This window comes from Paralichthys olivaceus, chromosome 18 (genome assembly GCF_024713975.1).
Source record: "Paralichthys olivaceus isolate ysfri-2021 chromosome 18, ASM2471397v2, whole genome shotgun sequence".
Lineage (NCBI taxonomy): Eukaryota > Metazoa > Chordata > Actinopteri > Pleuronectiformes > Paralichthyidae > Paralichthys > Paralichthys olivaceus.
In genome coordinates this window covers 6,927,766-6,952,878 of record NC_091110.1, presented here as the reverse complement: position 1 = coordinate 6,952,878, position 25,113 = coordinate 6,927,766, and the positions used below count along the sequence as shown (strand labels likewise).

The 25,113-nt window shown below is 41.6% G+C and overlaps 1 protein-coding gene across 2 annotated transcripts in view; it reads left to right on the top strand.

Moving 5' to 3' along the window:
- fibcd1b (fibrinogen C domain containing 1b) overlaps positions 1-25,113 on the top strand; it is a 111,649-nt gene that overhangs the window by 5,343 nt on the left and 81,193 nt on the right. Inside the window, exon 2 of one of the 2 annotated variants that reach the window (XM_020081644.2) lies at positions 23,236-23,319. The exons of the other annotated variant lie outside the window; for it this stretch is intronic. Coding sequence (XP_019937203.1) covers positions 23,236-23,319 — 84 coding nt within the window. The remainder of the gene's footprint in view (positions 1-23,235; positions 23,320-25,113) is intronic. 2 annotated transcript variants of the gene reach the window in all.

Sequence of the window (25,113 nt, the reverse complement as noted above, 5' to 3'; positions counted from 1 at the left end):
TAGCTTTACAGACACAACCCTTGCAGACATTTGTTTGCAGAAAGGAATCATCCTGACTTGAGAACAGCCACAATTTCTTATATGATGTTTTGTCTATATGAAAACAATCAAAGTTAATTAACTATAACTGAGTAAATTTGCAGTCGTCATCTTAGCGCACAAAAATTCAACAACTTCCAGCTTTAACTTCATCTTTTGCTGCAGCTTGTGAAAGTTATCATTTTTGTGATTTGAAAATTTCAACCTTTCCAATCCCAACTGAGAATAACTGTTCGGGCAGTGCAGTATATTTTTTTATTATAAGCTGATACATTTTAGGTTTCTGTCTCTTAGACTTTAGTATGTAAGACATTTGTGCTGCTAACGTGTGCAATAGCTTTTTCATCACAGCACAATAGTGGGTCGAGAAGTAAAGCCTGCGACTGTGGGCTGTACATGTGAGATGTGGGCTGTCTGGTTTGGTGGATACCCTTGTCAGACTAATGAACCTGCTGAGCTGGCTGGAGGTATAGGCGGCAGTGTGGACTGAAGCAGAGCAGAGCAGTGTGAGTTCCCTGGTTCACTGGGCCTATAATTTCCCTGTGGGGGGTCCTGCTATGGCGGTGGAGCAACTCTTAACAACTTCAAATTCTGTCTCTCCCGCCCCGTGCTGGGGTGTCATCAAGAGAACACCCACCAGCAAAAAGTTTTCAAGCCCCAGAAGAGCTTCAATCCACTTATCACAACTCTGAACATGCAGCAGGCGGATTTGCAGATGCATATACAAATTCATCTCGGGAAAACTGGACAATTTTCTTGCTGTTTCTCATTGTGTTGTAGTTTTCTCAGCTTTATGTGTGGGCGTCTTCCCCGGTACAGATGTAAGCTCACAAGAGGACTCCTAGTGTGAGATGTGTTTAACACTTGTAATGTGAGGGTCTGATGGGACCCCTCACCTGTGTGTAATGTCTTGTTCTATTTGTCTGGCTACACATAGATGACAGCTGTGAGGTATATAATAAGAGAGTTTGATATACTGGTAAGGGAATGCGCATGCCTTCGCATGTTGTGATCATGTACAGCACCAGTGAGTACGGGGGTGGGAGTGGAGGGAGTTATTTGGTTTATCAAGCAAGAAAAAAAAAAGCAACAAGCCCTCAGTGTCATTGATTTCACTTTGCTTCTGCGCTTCATAACAACAACGCCTTTATATTGGCATGCACAATAATGAATTTCAAAGCCTTAAGGCTTCACTGTGTTTTTCATCATCGGTGGACATGTTCATCTCACACACAACTGCTCTTCTAATTGCCTCTCTTCTTTTGATCCTTCTTATCAATACCATCTTTGTAGCTTTTCTACACATACAATACTATATAAGCTTTGGATTGAAACACATTTCTCTGGCGTTGTTGAATTGTGGGATCTAAACTTAAGTGGCTTCACAGAAGTGTGGGCCTATTGTTAGAATGAAAGTATGAATGTTTGAGAGGAGTGTGTGTGTCGGTGGATCAAAGTGGTAACGAGCCATTTACTGTCAAGTCATTACATAAGTGAAGAGTGCTTTTACATAGAAGGTGATTGTGTGCCTTAATGGAGCTGCGTGTTATTTTGTTTTTCTGCTGCAGACAGATGGAGCCATTTTGTACACCGTGCATGCATGGTAGCACGGCGAAGCTGCGGCTTTACTAGTGTGAATGTTATAAACGGCAGCAGCTGTCCCGTGTGCTTTTGGCCTTGGTCATCCTCTATCTGCCTTTGTTATCTGACCCTCGCTCTTTTCTGTGTCTTTTTTTTTTTCTCATTTTCTCCCATTCCCATAGCTCTTGCTGACATGAAGGGACTGGATATTTCAATATCAGATTTCTGATGGTGCAAGGTGGCCAGAGGGCCTTGAGAGAAAACAAGAGAGAGGCAAGGAAGGACAAGCACAAGAAGAATGAAAAGCCGAAGTAAAAAAGAAAAAGAATGAAAATAAGAGCCAGACCAGCGAAATAAAAGAGTGACCCAGAGTAGAAAGGGCACGGGAGTGTTGGGAGGTATGAATCACAGTAGGTCCCACATCAGTGTGGAGCAGACAGCAGGCTAGCTGGGGGCACATGTACCTTTTGCAGGATGACGCAGATATATTCCAGCTGCTCAAAATCCCACAACCATCCAACAAAGGCTTGTTATCAGATATACCACACACTGCCGTTGGAGGGAAAGCAGCCCTTTTTTCTACAGTCAACTCTTGGATCAGTTACAAGTCTCATCACGGAAGCCCCAAAGCATCACCAGGGGCTCAATCGGATCCAAAACAACAGCTGCAATAGAAAGAGATTGTATCTAATTGATTCATGATTCTTGGTAATTGTGTTGATTTTGTGCAGAATGCATGCTTTATCTTTAGTGCACCTTTGCACATGAGAATATGTAGATGTCCTCTAATATCTGCATTAACAGGAAATGTGAGTAAGCATAATATAGATGTTCCCCATAGCTGGTTTCCTCCTGTGACTGTGTGTCTTTAAAGGAAAGTGAAGAAGGTAAAGCTGAGTAGGGAACATTAGGAAGGCACTGCAGGGCAAGGTTATACTCTACCTCCCAGAGCATGTATTGACAGATGTGTCAGCAAGCTGACCTGATGGGCAGGGTTTCACAGTAGAGGAGCTAAAAGTGTTAGAGAGCAAGGGAGGGATGGATGGAGAAAGGGAGACTGGGACAGCTAAGGCATTAGATTTCCATCTGCAGGATTCAGCCCCTCATGCTTGTGCGTGTGTGTGGACCAGGGATTACTGATGTTGTGGGGACCTACATCTGTTTGCACAGGCACATTACAGAGACATAACATAAATCCAAAAACGTAAATGGGATTTTTTTTTTAGGTTAAGATTGAGGTAAGGATTTGGGTTAGGCAAGTAGTTCTGATTGGGTTAGGGTTAGGGTTAGAGGAAGATTAGAGGAAGTCCCAGGGAAATGAACATGAGGCTACACCCATACTGCTGTGTTTTTATTAGGAAACTGCAGTTTCACACCACGTGTACACTTACGTCAGACTTCTCCCTTCTAACTGCTCTAAAACTCTGGGGTAGTGTGGACGCATCATGTAGCAGAGTTGATGCATTTCCAAAAGAAAACGTATTAGTATGGTTGTAGAGTCAACGTCATGTCCTCTGAAGACTGTTTGTGTGCACACACATACTGTACCTGCTCAGGAGGGAAGAGTTATGAAGGTGGCAAAAAATGGACTCACAAAGAAAAGATAAATGTGTATGTTCCCCAAACTCCTTTATTCCTGAAGAACGTAATATCACCATTCTGCAGTTTTTCTTTCACTTTCCTGCTAAATCATCATTAAAGATGCATTGAAAATGTCCTGTGAGAGGCAGAAGAGAGGTGTGCAGAGCAAGGGGAAAAGAGGAGGGAGGAAACGAGGAAGAGATGAGTGGATTAAGGGACAAGAGAGATGGGTTGAGTGAGGGACGAGAGAGACAGGTGGAGTGAGGGATGAGAGAGATGGGTAGAGTGAGGGAAGAGAGAGACGTGTGTTGCAGGCTTCAGTCACCTTGATGGACACTGAGCTGGACCCGTTCCAATGACTGATCGGACACTATCTCCATATCTCCAGCGTGAGGTGTCCAATTTTCTCGCTGCGATTTCAATCTGGGAGTTAAAGAGCTACATTCATCGCACACTGGAGTCTTCATCAAATAGAGATTTGAGATTGGGACCAATATTCTCCACAAGAATTGTTTTGTTTATGTTCAGCGCTCTCATCATTAATCATTGCCCACAAATACTCATACATGCAAGGACGCACAAGCGCAGTTCCTGATGGGATACGTGTCCTACTACCAATGCAAACGGGGCAAAGTCTGTAAATAATAAGAGAAATAATTAGACTATGAAAATTCAGTGAATAATTTATGATAAATGGGGAAGTTTAATCAAGCAATCAATCTACCCTGGCCGCAGCATCTGGAGCAGAAGAATGTTACAGGACAGAGGAAGGAGAAGAGAACGCAGTCGTTACTCAACATAAACCAGTTTAACGCACAATCACACTGGAAACGGCTGTTATACAGATAATGCCCCGCAGCTGATAGAAAAGCGAGACTGGCGTTTGGCATCTGTTTAGTGCGGAGAGGGCCTTTTCATCCAGGTATTCAAGTGTCTGTGATTGAGCTGTGATTGAGCTGCGTTGTTCTCTCACACTCGATAGTGTCTCCAAAATCCCATTATTGGGATCTCCTCTGAGCCAAGTGGAGTCGTTTCAGCTGAAAACCGGCCTCGTATATTTACCCGCTAATGACTTGCTTAAGCTAACAGAGGAAACATAATAGCATCATTATGGGCCGGGCAACATCAGGTGTCCCAAGGTTAATAGCATTAATTGAAGGATGAAGGCAGAGCGATACTTGTTGTCCGTATTAAGATGTATTCTCAATTTGTGAATTGGATGCGAAAAAGAAAGAATAAATTATTGCCTCATTACATGTCTGAAAAACGACCAGGTCATTTTACAGCTGAACGGGAGTTGAACATGAAAGATGACGTGATGCCTCCACCAAAATTTCAAATCCTCTCTTTTCTAAATGCACCCACACAATAGGCCAATAAAGCTATAAGGCATATCTTCAGTATAAGTCCTGCAAAAAGCCCTCAAGTTTAAAATTACAGTACGTTCATTCGACCGAAACAAAGATTAATTTTTAGTGACCAGCAGAATGAGAAGAAAAGTACAAGAGGGAGATTATGTGACTGACAGGAGGAGGAGAATAAACATTACGGGTGATTATAGCTTTAGCACAAAGACAAAAAGAAGAAATGACGCATGAAAAATATTCCACACTGGAGGGAGGAGGCAGGCACAAAAAGATGCAGAGACGTATTTATTGCAGCTATCCTATTAAACTGTTATGACAAACTCATGGCTAATATATTAACAGACTTATCCACTCACATCCATTATTTATTCATCATCAAAAATTCAATCTGGCAGACTGTGTGCCATTATTTAGATGTGCTGGGGGGAAAGTGGCACATTTGAATAAATGAGAATTGTAGGCCTCACTCTGGTGGTTTGTTTTTATTCCAAAAAACCCTCCCTTTAAATGATTCAAACATTAAATCAATCACAAAAAAATAGGAGGTAGATTGATGAGAAAAAAAAATCCCACCCCTTGCTCATAGCTGGAATCATTATATCTTTGGGAAGAAACATTTTTATTGTTCATGACCCATTAAGAAAAAAATCCAACTCATCAGAACTGTGGGAAGTGGCTCCGTCAAACACCATCTGCCCCGTGTTTTTCATTAGCAGAAAAAGAAGACGTTATGTTTTCAGCACTTTTATAACTGGCATCTCATTTTCTCACTTTCTGAGCCCTGACACGGCCGCAGCAGACAAGCTATTTACTATATTTGGTTTGTCTTGTTTCCTCTGGTGAGGTTTTTGCACCTCTCTGCAATACCTTAGTCTGAATGAGATTGGATATGGAAATGTAGAGTACTGCGGACCAGTAGTTTCTGCTGATCTTGTGGAACTTGGCAGCGCGGAGAACGGGACATATTCCTCTGAGAAACAAACAGTCGCACATTCTGACACTTCAGCGGGAGGAGACACGTAAAATCAGACACATGCACACACACACACACACAATCCTCAGTTACATTACAGGAAAGAAGCAGCCACACTTTCAATGAGCAGGTGTAACCTACAAATTTCAAGTGTTTAACTCACAGTAAATCTACCTATCCATTATCTCGTGGGGGGAGATGGAGCCAAACACAGCTGACCTTGGGGCGAGAGGTGGGGGTACACACTGGACAAGTCACCAGCGTATCCCCAGGCTCACAGACAAATAACCATTCACACTCACATTCACACCTTTGGACAATTTAGAGTCACTAATTAACCCAACAATTCAACTGACATTAATCTTGTTATTGGCCAAACACAACATGAGCTTCCATATAGCCACAACAAACTATTTTCTGTTACTTATTATTAATGAAGAGTTCTCTAGCTTCAGGCCGAAGAAGGGCGATCTTATCTACCGCAGATTTACCCATAAAAAAGAGCTTAGGATGAGCCAATGTCATAGCCAGCGCAGTCACATTGTTAACTTGTGGTATAATTGGATCCTGATGGTACAATTTGTGACAAATGGTCAAAAACACAAGCTCAAATCTTCATGACCTTTCGAAAGATTAACCGATAATTGAAAAGGGGGTGACAATTTTTTAACATTATTATTTTTTGTATGTCAATCTCTAACGTTTGAGTTCTGCAAGCAGATAGGCATTATCTGTGGGTGGTGAGGGTTCAGCATAGTGTCTCTATCATTTCACAAAACAGTCAAATGAATACACTGCCTCCCACAGTCCGTTTGAATTCAATCAAGCCTTATAGCTAAGCCAAAAAAACAAACAATGCAGACCATGAAATCATAATCTTCATTGTGGAACAATTATTATTATTTTTTAAATTAATATCTGTCCATATCTTTATTCCCTGGGGAATCTTGTTGCAGTGTTACAAGTAGCTTATTACTCTTAAAACTCTTCTATGTTCCTCAAAATGACAACTTCAAGAGGCTGTTTGAAAAGCTTCATGACCTTAAATTTTAATTAATTAAATTTAACTCTACACCCCCCCCATTTTGTGACTGGGAGACTTGAATACACAATTATGGTCCCCCCCCCCCGCTCCCCATCTCCCCACCCTCACAGCGCCACCTGTGTATAAGGATCTTTTGTTGCTACTGAGCCCCACCCACATGTTGACAGGATTGGTGTCTTAAGTTTGTGACATCACAGATCTGTGCTGTTTGAATCTTTCTTATTTTTCAGTCTGGCGTTTCTTTAGTGTTTAGGAGCAAAATATGTCTTTCATCATCAGACTCAAGGGGGAGATTTCAACAGGTTTAAACTTGATTTTCACCAGAGGTGGACTTTAAAGAAAGTAATAAAAAATAAATCCTGCATCTGCCGTTCTGTGTCAATATTTAGAGGGTTCCGTCTTGGCCCATATCCCATCCTTCAAAGTTTTCAGCAAATCCGTTCAGTGGTTTTTGCCTAGTCCTGCTGACCAACAAATGTGGAAAACAACTGAAAACAAAAAACAAAAAGACAAATCCTGGATGGAACCCCCTGGTTTGTATCAGTCCCAGAATTAATTGGGTTGGGTCAGTTTTGTGGACATCCGTTCAGTTGTCTTTTTTTAATCTTGCTTACAAACAAACAGACAGGAGTGAACACAACCTCCCATGCAAGTTTTTATTAAACCATAGAACACTATGTCAATAGGACTTCCCAGTCTTTGCTAATATCAAGTCATGACTTATCAACTGAACATTTCTGCATCCTTAAGCTTTGGTCTTGTTATCATATGAAATGACTATTTCTTTCTTTAACTTAATTCTAAATCTTAAATGGACATGTTCCTGTTAAATTGTCAGATAACTGGGTACGTGTAGTTCCATTTTAAGAAAGCCCGGTGTTATAAAAATCCATTGTAGCGCCTGTCAGCACTGTACAGTATCTAGCCATTTGTCTGCCACCTTTAGTCAAATCTTCCTTACAGATGCAATGACTAATAGATGAATGTAGTAAGAGACGGGGATGGACTACAAAGAGTGAGAGAGAGAGAGAAGAGAAAAGAAAAAACTGAGGAAAACTTTTCTCTTTTTTTTTTTTTTTAACAAGATTGAATATGTGACTCAATGGGAAGAATACCTGTCACATAATCACTTACAAATCGTTCTTTAGCTTGTTTTTGGTTCGTACAGTGTCTTTCTATAATCCACGCCGGATGTTAAATCCCGTGCTCGCTCTCTCAGCCTCGCTCACTTTGGGGAATGGAATCTGGCAGGCTCCTCACAGGCTCCTATAATGTGCTAACATAAGAAATCAATCAGACTCACACTATTTCTACAGCCCCTCAGCTCACATTGATTTATTGCAAATGTGTTGAAAATGAAGAGAGAAACTCTTTAGCACCGTGGGGCGCGGTGGTCAAGGGGAGTGGATGCGAGGAGAGAAGGATGAAGGGACAATGACAGGTCGGGGGTGAAAGGTGAGTGGGGGGCGTGTCAACGCACGCGTCTGTCATCAGCCGGCCGTGCAGAGAAAAGGATGATGTCATTTTGACTTGAGGAGGCTGTGGTATGTTTGCAGTGGTTTGTGGTTTCCCAGTGTGTGGGGCATGACTGCTGCTGTCAGCCTGTGTAGCAGGATGGGTTAGAGGTCACAGAGATGGTGCTGCCTCAGTCTCCCATCAGACACTATCAGGACAAGAACCTGTCCAAGGTGTGGGAAACTGGCACTGGGCGATATGGCCAAAAATGATATCAAGATACAAATCTCCAAAGCAATTGATATTGATAAGTATTAAGATAAAGATAAATTGTTCACCAATAAGTGAAGGTTGTGGTTTAAACTCTTCTATAACCAGAGATTAATCATGAGCCTGTTCAGACCTGGTATTAACGTCCATCCTGAGGGATCCAATCACAAGTAATCAGTGGGACTAAATATCGATTCTCCATCATATCCTTGTCCTGACTCATGAGATACAATTATCGATATGCTGGCGCCAGTTGGATAAACATACATCATGATGTATGGCCATATGATTGTCTCATAGTATATTGATTATCACAGAATTGCTGTATTGTGATATCATCATGGGCCATATATGTATCTTATCGTGAGTTACCCTGCTACCCCCCCAGTGGTCACAGTATCCTGAGATCCAATCACTCAGACCACAGTCAGGAGGTCTGGGACGCATGCAGCCACATTCTTTTCGTTGTGTGAGCTAAGGTTTAAACATATTTTTATGCTTCTCATTGACCATATGTTGATTTGTTTGCAGCCACTGCCGCTAAAACGACATCGATCACCACATAATGATTGTAACTTTTTCTACATGGGTCAAATCGTCATTCATTCAGTCCCTCCTGTGTGATTGTGATCACACGTCTGTAAACTCAGACTCAGAATGTATTTAATGCTGTCAGAATGTGATTGGGTCTCTCAGGATGGATGTGTATACCAGGTCTAGACAGGGTCTATGTGTTTAACCTCCTCACTGTGCTTGCACTATGCATATGCAATATTTCTTTGTTATTGATGAGAATTATAAAGCAAATATAATTGACATTGTTTTAATTGCTCAGTCCGACCTGCAGCACTGTATTTTATTTATTGTTAAGTTCCCTTCTTGTGTGTTGAGCCTGCTCATATTACGAGTTATAAAACATGTGAATCACCTTTGTGTGATAATGTCCTTCATCAAAACTCAACTCAACTCCCTGCATTTTCCAAAATGGCCCTTGATTCACGAGTATCGCTGTTAAAACGTGGCATCTCTTTAAACAAAATCCTGCTGTTTTCTAAACAGAATTATTACCATATTTAAGTGGTAATTTCTACCTAATGCATTTGATAATGGATTTTTAATGTTAATTATTTGAGTCACTCTCAGTCTCAACATTTTTGAAAACTCAAAACAATTTATCTCTCCATTGCCATTCAATTATGATTCAGAGCAATTTCATGCTCAGACAGCTCATGGGGGAGAATATGTAAAGCAATGCCTCAGCAGTGAATTTTGTTTCCTATTTTATAAATCTCGAGAGTGAAAGGCTTGTTTATCCATTTTGGAAAAAAAATGACTGTCACAGGGGGCTCAATGGTGGCTTGGTGTACTTATATCATGGGCATATACTTAGAGACACCAAAGGGGGCTGATGGAGATGAGGATTGAAGTGGATTACTGAGATAGGTCAGCACTTCAGAGAGAATGAAGTCTTATTTTTGTATTAGGCTTTCATAAAATACTCGTGCGGGGGGGAAGCATACGTCCGTCCAAGGCCATATGCAGCTCAGCAGCTCAGCGGAGCGGCCCAAGGTCCGCTCTCTGCGGGGGCTGCTGGGCTGATTGAAGGGGTTAAAGAGGGAGATTAAAGTGATAATGTACATCTCTAATCCGCAGCACTCTAAGAGGGCAAAGAGGCGAAACCGCCTCCAAACGAAGAGCTGGACATGAAACGGGTGCATCAGTGGCCGTCAGGGTCAGCCATCGCCATGGCAACAGATTATTCCGAATAATTATCCACCATATGTGCCTTGTCACAATTACAAGTTGACTGTGAGCCGGGTCATGGGTCAAACGCTGATCAGAGTATTCTGGTGGTGCCGAGCGTAACCCCCCTGCACTGTTTATTAGAAGCAAGTTCAGCTTGTCACATCTGTCACATGCAGTCATACAACCTCACCTTCACTGTGCTTATTAGCACTTATCCTCAGATGCTGCCAGCTACATCACTTTGTCGCAGTGGCTTACTCTCAATGTCTTTGCACGCCGAGCTTTCAATAGCCGCTTTTTCCCCCCCTCAATAATAAATGTTACAAAATGGAAATCTGGAAATGCATAAAAAAGGATTTATGATTTCAATCAGAGTACTAAGCTCTTTGAATCGACTTTTTGGCTGAGAAACAAGGAAAGGAAGTGACTGTGGGAGGAGAGTGCATGTGCAAAATGTGAGCTGCAAGAAGCTTGAGGGAGGGAATCAAAAATAAAAAAAATAAAACTTTTGTGGTTTGTTCTCATGACCGAAGCTTCCATTAGGAGTCCAGACGTTTTAACTCATCACTGCAGCTCTCCCGCAGGAGTTTTACACAGAATGCTTCATTTCCCATAAAGCCGTGTTCACACTGGCACTCTGGGAAAAGCTGCAACAAGGTGCTAAGTGGTTTATCCATTATAGTGGATCATTTATTCTGTCACTGCAGCTCATGTGAGAAAAGTCATTTGGAGTGAGATACCACTCGATGCTGTTTACCTTCCCGGGGAGCAGAGAGGCCAATAGCATCTTTCAAGATCACAGTTAATTAATATTGTTAGTTATTAATTGGAGTTATAACAAAAAAAAGCTGTCTTACCAGACACATTAAACAGTCTGCGACAAATCATCCTCAAGTCACCTGTTCACATCTTTATTCAGATCGTGTCTCGCTATCTAATTGTAGATTTGGTATGGAACAGTTTGAGGACCCCCGAGGGAATTGTGAAAAACGTGACAGTGGCTTTAACTGTTTTTTTTTTCCAAACACTCACAGTACCTCAGGCTTCTTACGGCAAGCTGTCAGACAGTGTAAAATGCACAATGACACCACCTTCCTCTGATCAAATTTGTCACATCCAGCCAGGAAGGATCGCAGGGTGCGGGCACTTCCGACTTGTTTGGGAGAGAGGGGGCCTGTATGTGTTCAGACAAGCCACTCAAGTTTAAATGCCAATTAAGGCCCTGCATGCGCCGCTGTGGATATCTGCGGTCTATTAGATTGTCACCCATCATTATTAGCAGACACTCTGAGCCTTCTGGCATTCTGGGGAAAAAAAAGATAATTACATTCTTTCTGCGTCATAATTGCTGCCTTGAAAGTGTCTCTTTCGAGCGCTACCAAAGCGGGCTTTTATTTAGCTTCTGTCTCCCGATTCCTCTCTCGCCGAGCTCTGCCTTTCTCATCTCTTGTCTGTTGTTTCTCTAGACACTAATGAAGTGGCTTAATCTCCTAACTCCAGAGGAATTGACAGCAGTGTGGCGCATTAATTAAGTTCCGAGTGCGTCCTTTGTTTTTAAAGTTTCCACATTTTCAGAACGGGCATGTACCTATAAACATGTTTGCCATAATTACTCGCAGTCGCTTTGTGACAAATGTAGACTTTGCAGAGTTTAAGGATTTACATGTGTTTTTCTGGGGAATGTGTTTATCAATCAGGAAAATGACACCAATGTTGTTATGTGCTTCGAAAAGTTTGATAGCGCGACTATTCACATTTGCAACCTTGCTCTTCTTAGACTGTTTGCATCTCAGATCTGTTATTGTATAGGGCTTACTAACAAGTTTTCTCAATGGCCAAGACCATGGTTGTTCAGTGCCGCTCAAACCTGCTGGCACATGCGGAGACAGCCGAGTTTTTGAAGAATTTACTAGTCCCGAGCTGTTGGATAGATAGCCAGGGGTGACATTCCTGCTCATGAGCATCTCCAGTGGTGTTGGGCAGCCCACCTTTAAATGAAGCACTGTGTTAGTTCATGCAGGACACAGAGTCATGTGCTCAGCTGTGATAAACTGACAGACTCGTCAGTCACCCACCAATCACAGCCCACTCTCTCAGCAAAGCGGTCCCTTCAAATATGACCTCATCCTCACTGATCCCTCCTCAGCTACACTGCCACAAACGCCCTACTGCCGGCAACTTCCCTCCACCACCCCAGCCTCCACCTTTTAGCACCGTGTCCAAACATGGTGGTGATATTCATTTCGGACAAATGTACCTTGCCTGCTACGCCCACCGCACATGTTCCCTATTTTCTCTTAGCATGCTGCTATGATAATCCAGGGAACATCCAAAGAATGGAGCCTTCAGCGCCAATCATAGCTGCGTTCCTATTGTGCAAAAAATTGGTAAATCAACAAAGTGTTCTTGACTGACTGTATATTTATGTAGAGAGATTCCAAGCAGTTGACTCTACAACACAGTTTGAAACACTTGGTGGTGTCATGAGCCATTTTCAATATAGATTTTTTTTTAATACATTTGGTAATTAATGTAAAAATAAAACCTGCATTTTGATCAAATAACAGTGATATGATTTAACAGCTCAGCATGGGGACACATTTAATCAAGCGGCATCACTTTAATCCTGATTTTGCTCGGCTCCTCATTAAGTGTTTTGAAGCTGACAAAGTATAGAACTCGTATTTTTTAACCATCTAAGTAATGAACCTACACTTTGTGTCATGTGAAAAAAAACCTTGTTAGACATGAACTCAGTTTGAGTAATTATATTGTTCCGTTTGGGTAAACACAGCGAATAGCTTGTCTGTTACTTACGGAGCATGACAGATATTTAGCACCAGCTAACCACACTCAACCATTTTATTTATGCAGTCACTCCACTTTGATTTACTCCACTCCATCAGGCTGCTCATCGGGATTACATTTTCTTTGACATCGCCTATTGCATTCATGGAAATAAATGACAGATGTGACAGTTTTTTTTTTTTCGAGAAAAAGTCAAAGAGCAAGCTGCTGCTGAAGCTCTCATATTTGCCAGCTCCTCAGTCCTTAGAGATTCACTCTGACTTTAGATCTTTGCTTTTCAGAATAAAATGTCCCTCCATTTTAAATCCCCTCCACTTGTCTGTGTTTCACCTAAAGCTGTCTCAGTTCTTTTTCTTTGTGGGGGGTTTATTTTCCGAGGCTGTCAGACAGCTGAACAGAAACAGTGTCGGGATGTTAAGTTTACCTTAAAGAATGCCCTTTAACCCTAATATCATGTATTTGTATTTCTTAAACATTTTATTTTCAATAATAGATTTGTCAGTATTTCGTCTTGTCTTTTCTGTGGGGATGAATTGTCTGTGCACTTTTGTTAGCTCTCTTGCTCGACTTGAATTGCCCCTTGGGGCCCGAATTAAGTATTTTGAATTGACTTGAATTGAATTATGCAAAGTGACAATTTAGTTTGCATATAACTCTGCCGTCAAGAACTGTTAATGTTACAATTCTTCTAAATCTGCTACAACATCTATTCTATGTTGCATTTTGGTATTGAAGTATTAACCAGTTGCGTAACTTCTGGACAACGCGGCACTTGCGATCACAATGTTGCATTAAGTGACACTAAGTAGAAGTGACGCTTGCATGTATCTGTAAGATCAACCTTTTAGCAACCGCATACTAAAGGGGGGAAATCAATCGCAGGTCATGATGACACTAAACTCTGGCAGGTAGATTCATGGATTTGACTTCATGTAGGCTGCTAAAAGCTTAGTCGAGGTTCTTCAAATATGGAGGATTATTAAGGATTTTTTAGTCAGGAAAGGAAAGAAGGAAAAAGAAAAGAAACGGTTTAATACATTCTATACCAAACATGCATATGTGTATCTGCATGGTGTTTAATTTCACACTTCACATCAATAGTTTCCACTAAGCCCCTTAGGATTTCCACTGATTTTCTCAGGAAATGGAAAGCAGCATATAGGTGCTTGCAGCTAACTTCATTTAATTATTGCTCCAGCAGTAGCAGTGTCTTATGCACAATGCCCCGTTTCTTCTTTTCTAGTTTGCTGGGTCATGACTTCACCGTGTCTGTTCTTTCACATTTATCAGTCCATAATTTAGAAACATTGAATCATACTCATACTTTATTGGGAATGAAAATTCATAAGTTCCACAGCTGCTCGGACATTGACCTATTTCTCATTCCACCTTGGGGAAAAGAAAAAAAAAGTAAATAAACCCAACACGCGGTGTCAAGTGGCCCCTTCATGGCGTGCATGTATCCCACTTTTTTTCCAGTACGTCCCGCACTCATTGACGATTGCTTCGGAAGGGTTATTTTGCACAGAAATGCAAGAATGCTTCCATTATGCTGAAGGCCCTTTGGAGGAAATTGCTTTTGTATTTATGAGTAGTGCTACTTCAGCAGTATCGCTGCACTGTCGGCATGCTGGGTACCTGTGTAACCGCTAACAAGACTCAAGTCAGAGAAATCTGTCGCTGTCACTTTTAAGGACAGAGCAGATGGATGAGGATGGAAAGCGGAGGAAGAGAGTGAGGTATTGCACTTGATAAAGAAACTCATTTGTTTGTGTTGTGATGGCACAACTTGAGTCCACGATAGGAAAGTTGAGTTTACAGAAACCTGTGACCTTAGACGGCCGATACCCACTACAGCTCGACCTCCCCTCAGGGAGAGATTGAACATGCAGCACTTACCACCCGATAGCACTCGACCAACACATCCTTTGGTCACGCTGTGCACGTACATGGACGAACACGCACACACACACACCAATCCAAATACAGCTTTTCACATAAACGAAGCACTGCACATATAAATCCTCACCCCTGCACACTCACACACACAAATTCACTAACAGTGCGAGCAAATGAGCAAACATCACATTTGTCTCATACCATCAGCATCAAAATCGGTTCTCTTTTCCAAGGTCAAACTGTCAACTTGTAGGGTATCCCCTGCACACCATCACAGACACACACAAAGAGAGAGATGGACAAAAAAGTCACAGACAGACAGAGACACACAAATGAGTGCACACAGGCAACGCTGCCATGATATGTTGCTGGAGCTGCAACCATAAGTCATCCTGCGAGGTAGCGGCACCATGAAGTGTAGACACCAGTATCCATAACATGAATGTATTATTTATGAGAGCCTGTATAGTTTGCACATAGCGATATATGCAAATGTATACATTAATGAGAGGTGGCTCTTCATTTCTGCCAGTTAGAAGAAGTGTCTGCCGTCTTATCACACTGCTATTAAAATAGCAAGGCTGTAGGGCGGAGATCCATCTTGTCTTTTAATGGCATGTCTGCGTGTGCGGTGCATGAAGGTGTGTGTTTGTGCAAATGTGTTATGTGTTTCCCGGATATTTGTGGATGCTGCGCTCGCATGATTGTGCCTGTGCACTTAAGTGTGTTTTGCGACTGCAATCAGGACTGTAAGTGGCCAACAGTTTCAAAAGGAGAACAAGAAGTGGAGAATAGAGAGAAGTAGAGAGGAGAGGAGGTAGATGTGTGCCTGTGAAGTTAAGATGTGATGATAATCATTTTGATAAGTCTTGACAAAGGTAAAATGAAAAGCATCATGATTAACTCCTTAGAATATGTTCTTTTCTGAAGATGTCTCTGTAGGTGCGTGTTGAAGTAGCATCTGCAATCTCTACTTAAGCATTTTCGCTGTTTAATAGGAAGGTTTTTTTCTAGGGTTTGGTTCCAGCCGGTATCTACTGGACCAAATCACACCACAGAGCTCAGTGCCTCATTTTGGTGCCTGGGTTACGTACTGTAATAGTTGCCCTGCTTACAAGCAACATAAACATCACTGCATGTGTCAGGTTATCATTACATTTAACTCTGGTGGCAACACACTCCCTGCATGGCTCTGGCAGCACATAACATAAGCCTGCTGTTAAACTCCAGTTGAATTCACACCAAAGCAAATTTACCCACGAAAAAGGACACAGGATCATTTGTTTACTTGTGTGAAATTCCGGTCTTTTGCCTCATTGCATTTACTTAGTTTGTAATCTCATTACGCAAATAATTTGCTTCCCATTAGCTGTGAATGGACCATAAAGCTAAACGGTCAAAAGTGTGGCTTTATTCAACGCAAGAGGATTCCAATAATGGGACGTGCAGCAAACACAATTCTGTGGGAAGGAAGGAAGGTAAAAGGAGTTTGGTGAACCCGCAATATTCGTTTTGTATTTGTGTGACTGTGCACCCCCAGCTGAGCACATCAGCCGGCAGTCTGCTTCCCTTGACTCAATTGATGACATTATTGGGTTAGGCTTCATTTATGATGATTTTGCACATATTAGTATATAGTTCATGTGTTCAAATTCAACTTCCAATTGGTAAAGATAAATGCAGTTGCAGTTGACCATCTTCTTGTTCTGACATATTCCATTTTAAAAGTAACGATTTTCAACGATAACCCAAACGATGCCCAACCCTAGTTTCTCCCACCACAGTGGGGCTGCTTTGACATTCATAAGCTCCTATTAGAATACGTCCTGACTGTGTGCACTGTTGAGTTTTTTGTTTTTGGCATTTCATGCAGTGCCCAACTCTTGCTCACTTGGCCTGCATCCTGCACATGAAAGTTTAATTACCAGTCAAGGGAAGTCAAGTTTATTTGTAAGTCCCAACATCACATTCAATGTCTCAATGGGCCTTACACAAGCCCACAGCAGCAACAGTTCCTTATTTAGCAGGCTCTATTTGAGGGCTAGGGGGAAAGGAAGAATAAGCAGAATAAGCAAATATGGTTAAAATAAATCCTCAGTGCAGGAAATTCAAATAGAGACCCCTTCATCTTCACATGGCTGGGAATGGCAGGACCAGTGGTGAAAGGGCAATTAAAGAAACAAGAAAAAAGATGTAACAATTAGTAAAGCAATGTAAAATGCAGCGTTTTTAAAGACTAGATGTTTGGAGCCTTGTCATGTTTAGACTCTTATAAATTAGCATTACCAGATAAGGGAGCATCATTTGAGGAGCATCAAGTCATCTGTGTCCTGGGAGACGAGAGGTAATGATACACGCTGTAACACCTCTCCTTCAATCTTTTCAGTTTCACTTCACGCTCACAAAGCAGCCATTCTGACCTCATGGTGATTGTGTGCTTTATAATAGTCGCTGCAGTGATTGTATGTTTTTGCAATCCTGTGTGTGTGTGTGTGTGTGTGTGTGTGTGTGCGTCTCAGGGACAGTAGTGGGTGACAGACTCACTCCCCGTGAGTGTGGGTGACTGCAGTGTGAGCTCCAAGGACAGGCAGTGGAGGGTAGAGCGGGTGATTTGTCTCTTAGGATTGAACTCATCTCCCCGGTCTCCTGCAGGCCTCCCGTCCCTCCCTCCCCTTTTCTCCGCATGCTGTCTTATTTTGAAGGTGAAGTGCATTTCTCTTGCTGTTTGTTATGCACACGTTTGAGCTGATGCAGTTCATTGACTTTGCACAGGATGTTTGGTGAGCTTTCTTGAGGACGCTTTGACTCATGTTAGACATTCAAGCTACTTTCAGACATGAACTGAAGTTTTCCTGAGGTTTTTTTATGTCACAAATGTCTGGTCCCTAGTAAAATGTCAGATTGAGTCCATGTGAGAATACAGCGGTAAGATTTTCAGATAATTTACAGCAAGCAAATGGGCATGTTGGGCCAACTGTGGATCAGCGGGTCATTCTCTAATTAGTCAGTTTGATCCCAGCCTTACACATACTGTAGTATCCTTGGGCAAGATATTAAAAACCCTAAATTGCCCCTGACAGCTTTGCCATTCTCATTGAGAAAATGCTACACATGAATGGGCGTGTGAATGGCAAAATCCACACTGCAAAAGCTCTTTGAGTGGTCATCAAGACAATAGAAGTGCTAAATAAGACCATTTAACATTTGATGATATTTAAACACAAACAGAAGAAGAACCGGGCTCAATATTGTAGCCACAACATCAAATCCGAACACAATCTGAGTACTGAGTTCACAGTAGAAAATGTTAATTTTCAAAAAAGACAAAAAAATAAACCAACAATCATATTTTTTCAGACTAAGGGAGTCTAGAGGTCTAAAACTAACAAAAGAGGAGGAAGTCTTGGCCAGCCCACAGGGACCGTAGGACCAAGTGCTTCCTCCCCTAAATTTTTAAACCTGAAGGTACACCTAAACTAGAAATAAAGCATGAAAACTAGCAGACCTGCAGCCTCAGACAGAAAGAAACAAAAGAAAAACAGAAACCACATTACAAAACATGATGCTACTGCTGCTGCTGAGAGAGAGTGAGCCTCCCCTGCACCCTCCCTTAAATACAGGGGCAGGGCCTCGATGATCAGATCCATAACACCTGTGAGAAGAGCAGCAGAGAGTAAAGGGGGAGGGTAGAACAGGAAGGTGGGAGCGCATGACACAGTGGGTCTGCCAAAATAAAATAAGAAACCCTTATTCATTGGTCTCCTTTAGCCAAAGGAGCACTGTGTCTATCCATGGTTTTTAAATACCGAAACATAAATCCAGAATCTAGTGTTCAAAACATCATAACCTATACGTTTAGCACGTATCAACTCACTCACACACCAATTAAGGGGCTTTCATTGAACTTCTAACTCTTGATGAAGTGCTTTAAAAGATGTTTTGCTCACAAGCAACATGATATCTTGTAAATGTAGAATTTGAAAAACATAATTAAAGTAATTCACACTGTTTTACCAAATTGCTAATTAGAATGTGTTATACAAACAATCTGAATAGAGGACATGAGAAACAGATGGAGCTGCCATTATTGAATGTCTCATATTATCTAATGTACTTAGTTTTGTTACCAAGTCACAGCCATGTCCCATCTTCTCATGGAAACTATTATTTCTGAGCCAGTGGCCAAGTAACAATAAATTAAAAAAAAACAAGTCTCTGTCATCATCCATTAGTCGTACGGGGAATATTCTCTTTGAAGTCTGTAAAAAGCTGCCATGCTGCCCATTAAATCCTCAACGGCAGTGTCCTCTAAAATAACCAGACCCCAAATCTCTGTGGTCTGCAGAACAGAATACAGATGCTGGCAAAGTAAACACCTCATCATATTCAGCAGTGCATGCAGAATTCTTCTGTTTGCCGCTGCTGTTTGAATTCCATTTTGATTCATGAAGGAGGTGCTGAAGGTTAAAATATTATTTGGGCTAAACTGCATTGTGTTTTTTTTTTTTGTGGTCTCCTTCATCTGTTTAATGCAGTGGTTCTACAAACTGCAGCTCCTGCAAATTAAACCTCTATATCATTTGTAGCTTTTTTGATGAGAGGAAATATTATGGTCATAGCAGACAGAAATTGTAAAGGTGGTCACTGGTGTAAAAGGTAATTAAAAGCTTGAATACTAACATATTTTGTCATCCACCACCTTAAATCCCCAAGTAACCATGTTCTGCAACTTGATATTAGCTTGGTAAACGAAATGTCGGCGAAATGGTTAAACTTTTTCAATTAAGTACACATCTGACATCAGATGCCTCACCAAAGGTAAGCAGTTCCACCCATCACATCAGAGAGGTTCGTGTGATATAGTAAGTTAAGTAATTCATGTTTATTTACTTACTCACAGATACAAATTTGCCCGGGGTTGAGTCATTGTTCATCATTAAGGCTGAAAGCGGTGTTGAGATAGCTGAGTCCACCCTGTAACACACACACACACACGCACACTTACTCTAATCCAATGCAGGCTGTAATTTAGAATATACATAAACTATATTATTAAATTCTGTGTTTTATGAGTCATGTCCTGATTAAGATTTTTCTGGCCCTGATCCAAATCTTATTATATTGTGCGTCACCTGAAGCCGATTCACATCACATCGGTAATTTATTCTACTTAAATTCTGATTAAAGAGCTCATGTATCTGACTTTAACTCCCACTTATTTTCATTAACAGGAACTGTTTCAAAACATATAACTCTGTTATCCTCTGCCATTGTTCATAGTTACACTTTGTTGGCAAGGCAGAAACGTCAGAGTGGCGGATCTTTGACGAGTACTGACAGCAGAGTGCAGAGACACAGAAACGAACACAAACTTTAATTTAGGCCTGTCATCACGCTAATTACAGTTACAGCTGATATGAGGAACCACCAGCTGCATGTCTGATATATAATTTGGTGACAGTGACGCTCAGCACCAGGTAAAAATGAAAAGCTGCAGCTTTCCCACAAGGCAATGCAAATTCTATTAATATTTGCTAAAGATTATTAACGTCAGAGCCTTAAGTAATCATACACCTCACCCCTTCCACTGATGCCAACGTACATGGCAATGTACACATTTTCACATAGTAATTAACCCTCCAACTTTATAATTACAAAGTGCTTTAAACCTTGTTTAAAAGATATTCTGAAAAGCTATATTGATAATCGCAAAGGTTAATGTCACAACAACAAACAAATGAGGACAAAGACACAAACACGGTATAAAATACGTGTTCAGAAATTTTGTTCTGCCCACTTATGTTGGTGTAAAAATTAAAATGGCCCTTGAGATGGGGAAAGGTTTCCCCTGTGTGAAATAATCAGTTAAACCACAAGTTAATATGTCCAGAGCCTCTTTTACTCCCTCAGCTTAGTGCGCTGGTTTCAAACAGTCCTCGCTAAAGTCATTTGTCCACGTATACGCACATGCAAACACGTAGGTACGCTCATTCGAAAAGAGCGCACGTATACGTTCAGTCACGTCCAGGATGAGTCTGAGCCCTTCCTGTCTTTTAAAACGCAGCTCATCAGATAGGATTCTGCCTATAAGGTCCAACCAATAAAAAGCTCAAACATTCTATTAAGTGTAAATCCTCTCCGCTGGTGGAGCTTGTGGAGTCAGATTAGGACTAGACAAACACTGCCAAGCAGTCATGCCCGTACCGGGACTTCTGCCAAAAAGGAGCCCCACAGATACTGATGTGTCGCTGTGAGTGAGTGTGTGTGTGCGCAGGCAGCAAAGAAACCCAATGTGAGCATTAGCAGGCAGGGGGATGAACAAACTAAAGCTCTGATACGTGCCGCTCCGAGTAATGGGAAGGCAGAGTGTCAGTGATCTGAGTGGGATGCAGCTGCAACATAAATCTTTGTTGTGCGCGCATGTGCTTTTTGTGTTTTTTTTTGTATCTATTCCCCTCCTGCGACACAACAAGCATACACTGTACCTTTGGCTTCACATCTGTGTACAGGTGTGCGAACCTGTGAACTTCTGCAACAGCAGAAAACACTGGAACCCATTTCTGTTTTTATCAGCGGGTTGTTAACGCTTAAATATTAATTCCAATTTAGTTTACGGCATTGTGGACTTGTTAGTTTGTTTAGCCGCTTCACTGTGGAGTCTGTTTATTTAGTAATGATAGCTGTGTAGCTCCTCTGTGTACTGGGAGCACAGGCAGCTGCAAGGTTTTAGGCAGAACAGACATAGATTTCTATCAGTGACCCAAGGCTGCTCATTAGAATTCAGCTCACCTCTCTCACATCTCCCCCTATCTCTCTTCTCCCTCCAACTTCTCTGTTTTCTCTCTCTTGCTGAAAGAGAATGAATCCTTAAAGAAAAAGGGTGAACTGTTGGTCAGCCATCATAACAATCACTGTGTGATGAGCATACACATACACAGCAATTCACACTCCCTGACAAGTGTAAAGAAAAACAAACTCTGCTATACATTGTATATATGTTCACACACACACACACACACACACACATATATCTATACTGCGCATGTTCTCTCACAAAAGACAAAACTGTAATATTTGGGATATTAACAAGAAATGAAATGTGATGATGGAGCCACAGCATCAACGTCCCAGCGATGCACACGCTCAACCAATCCCAAGGCCCCAGACACACCTTAAAACTCTGTACAAAGCCACTCTGCATTTTATGTGCCTACTTGTTTGCAGAGATTAAAAGTGAATAGAGGGCAAACGTTCACTGCTGTGGGACCGGACCCCAAGTCAATGTCAGCTGTTGATCATGATGTTGCTCGCCTTTTCCATGGTGTCAAATAACTAGTTAGAGCCACATTTAGCGGAAAGATTTGCATTTGGACATACATTAGTGACCTAACAGAAACCTAACAGTTTTATTTGATCCGATGACTAACATGGAGGTTGCAGGGTTTATGACCTATACTGCAGCTTGCCACCAGGTGGCTTCTTTCTTCGGGCGCAATCATGTCGTCCATCTTTGTATACAGTCTATGGTCATAAAACAAATTGCTGCTGAACCCTACACAAGCGACTACGTGTTATAAAACCTGTGCTAATAGCATATTTAATAATGTTATATCTTTACATACACTCTGACAGAGACACATTCTGATCCATTTACTGCTAATGTTTGGTTAATTCCATTCTTAAGTAGGCAGTTGCTCGTCTGTGTGTGGGTGTGTGTGTGTTTTTTTTGCCCATGTGCGTGTGTGCTTTTGTGCTGATGTTATTGTCCCAGGCTAATTGAGCAATTCCAAAGTGGGAGCTTGCAATGTCTAAGGTCACAGAATGATGTGCTCTCCTGGAGCAGTTAGAAAGCCCCCACCTTCATAATTACTCTGCTTTTATCTGTACAGCTGCTCCAACCACTGGGACAAATGCACGTATACAAGCAGAAAAATGCTGTATACTGAGGCATGTCACTTTCACATATTGCGTGCAAACACCCACATTTGCCTGGATATGAGAATGCATTCCTCCACACCTCCTGAACCCACTCAGCATTCAGTAAAAATACTAGTTCTTTTTATTCCTTCTCTTTTTATTTGGAGTCGAAGGGATCCGTGCACTGAGGATTTGCAAATCTATCTCTGAGAAGACGCATTGAGCCTGTCATAAACTATTGAATTCAATGATACCTCTGAGATGTACAGATGCCTGTTCAGATCTGTCTAAGTCATTGTGCAATTATGTGTGTAGGTAGTCGTGGTTTATCGGTGCCAGCTCCATTTATCTTTAACAATGAGTTTTATATTAAATAAGGCTTTAGAAATGTGCTGGCCCAGTCCTCAGATCCAAAACCTGTCTCTCAGTGGGATTGTTTTGCATGCATACGTATGTGTGTGTGTGTGTTTGTGAGCATGTGCTTGCATGCTTGACTGCACATGTGATTTGAACAAACGCCAACACTGGTGGCCCTGTCTGTTTGTCCCATGCAGACATTCTGTGAGTGTGTACCCAGCTCCTCCCAGCTCAAACATCGCTGGTCAGACTCAGAAACTGCCAGGGAGACCCCGGCCAAGGTAAGGCCCTGTCAACCACAATGTACACATGCACAGACACAGGCAAGTATGCATGAGGGCACACCTCAATGCATACTTTTTTTTCACGACAATTTATGTTTATTTACATTTGGGACTTAATTGCAATTCATGTCATATTGTCAAAAACTAAAAAAATTACATATTGTTTTTCTTTTTTGAATCAAAATACTAAATTTCATATGACAGATTTCCATCAATTCAATTTTAGAGAGGTCATGTATGAGATCAGTGAATGTATGAGATCAGTGAATATAAATATTATGATTTTAACTTTCAAAAAAGAACTCACTTCCCGACAGTCTATTCATCTCTCAGCTGTCATAAGTTCAGACTGTGACGTCACCAGTTTGTTTGTGACCTGCTGACCATGCAGCCTCAAGTTTGGCATTTTGGCCATGCAGCGCCATCCAGACCTCCACCCATTGGATGGTAGTTGCTTTAAATCATGTGTTTTTTACGCCAGTTATTGGGTAACGAGTCACAACATTTAGTCACGTTAGTATTCATTTAAAACATTTATACATAAAGCTTATACAGAAACTTTGTGGAACTGGACCTTTTTGTTTGCAGTTTGGGAAATAAAGTTAAAATGAAAACAGCAAGTTGGCTGTTTAATGGGACTGTCTATGTACTGGATTTCTCCCTTATGTTGTCTAGTGCCAGTGGTCCACTGACCCTATGGTGTTTTCTGTGTCTTTATATGCAAATAGAGACACATAGGTCCTATTTCTCTGTGAATTCAATCAGGTATAGTTTGTTTGAAGTGACTTAATTGAGGCTCAATGGGTTGGAGAGTTTATGAACCCAGTTTCCAAAATTACCGGCCTATTGTCGTTTGCTGAGACATTAAGCTGCTGTGAAGCTCTGCTCTGTTCAAAGGAAAATATAGACTCTGGTCATGTCTTCCAGCGTCTCACTCTGGCAGGTGTTAATACTCATTTAGATCTCTGCACAATGTCTGTTCATAATAGTGAAAACTCAATATAGAGCATACACTGTGTATATAAAAATGGACGACATGACTGCTCATCAAAAGTGGAGTCAAAGTCTATTGATCGCCACCTGGTGGCTGGCTGAAGTATAGGTTATAAATCCAGTGCTTCCATCCTATTGGATGGGATATACACCAAGCTAGATATAACCTAGCTTTGAGCTCCTATCAGGGATGTTGTGGCTTCATTACTGGATGTGGGAGGAAGTCAAGATGTGAGACTTGCCTCATAGTGAGTGAACTTGTGATGTGAAATAAAAAAAGGAATGCCAAACTGTACAGTTGTGGTGGGGCACTGCATCGATGTTGTGCCAATGGACTGTCTGCATGAGACCACTGCTCCAGGACTGAGCTCCGTGACCACTCACAACCGAGTTAGTTAATAATGTTTATTAACTAATCCCTCCTTTCTGTCGGTACAGGATAGAAAAAACACTAAACAGGACACAAACTGGGGGACTGGTTTGTTGAAATATTGTTATGTATGTGAAATTCCTTCACAAGGTCCTTTAAATGTCCTCTTATCTTTATATTCCACCACATTCCTCTCAGTAAAATCAGAGCCTCACCGTGAACTTTTTTTCACTTGCGGGGGAGATTTGTTATAATTGATGACGATTTTCATCACTATCCGCTTCCTTCTGCTGCTTCCGTGTTGGCAGTGCGGAGGATTACTGCACATTACACATTACATTTTGCCACCGAGCAGCAGCGTAGGCTCAACCTCCTTGCGAGGACCCAAACACACAAGAATTAGATGGGATTAAGCCCTGCAGATTCTT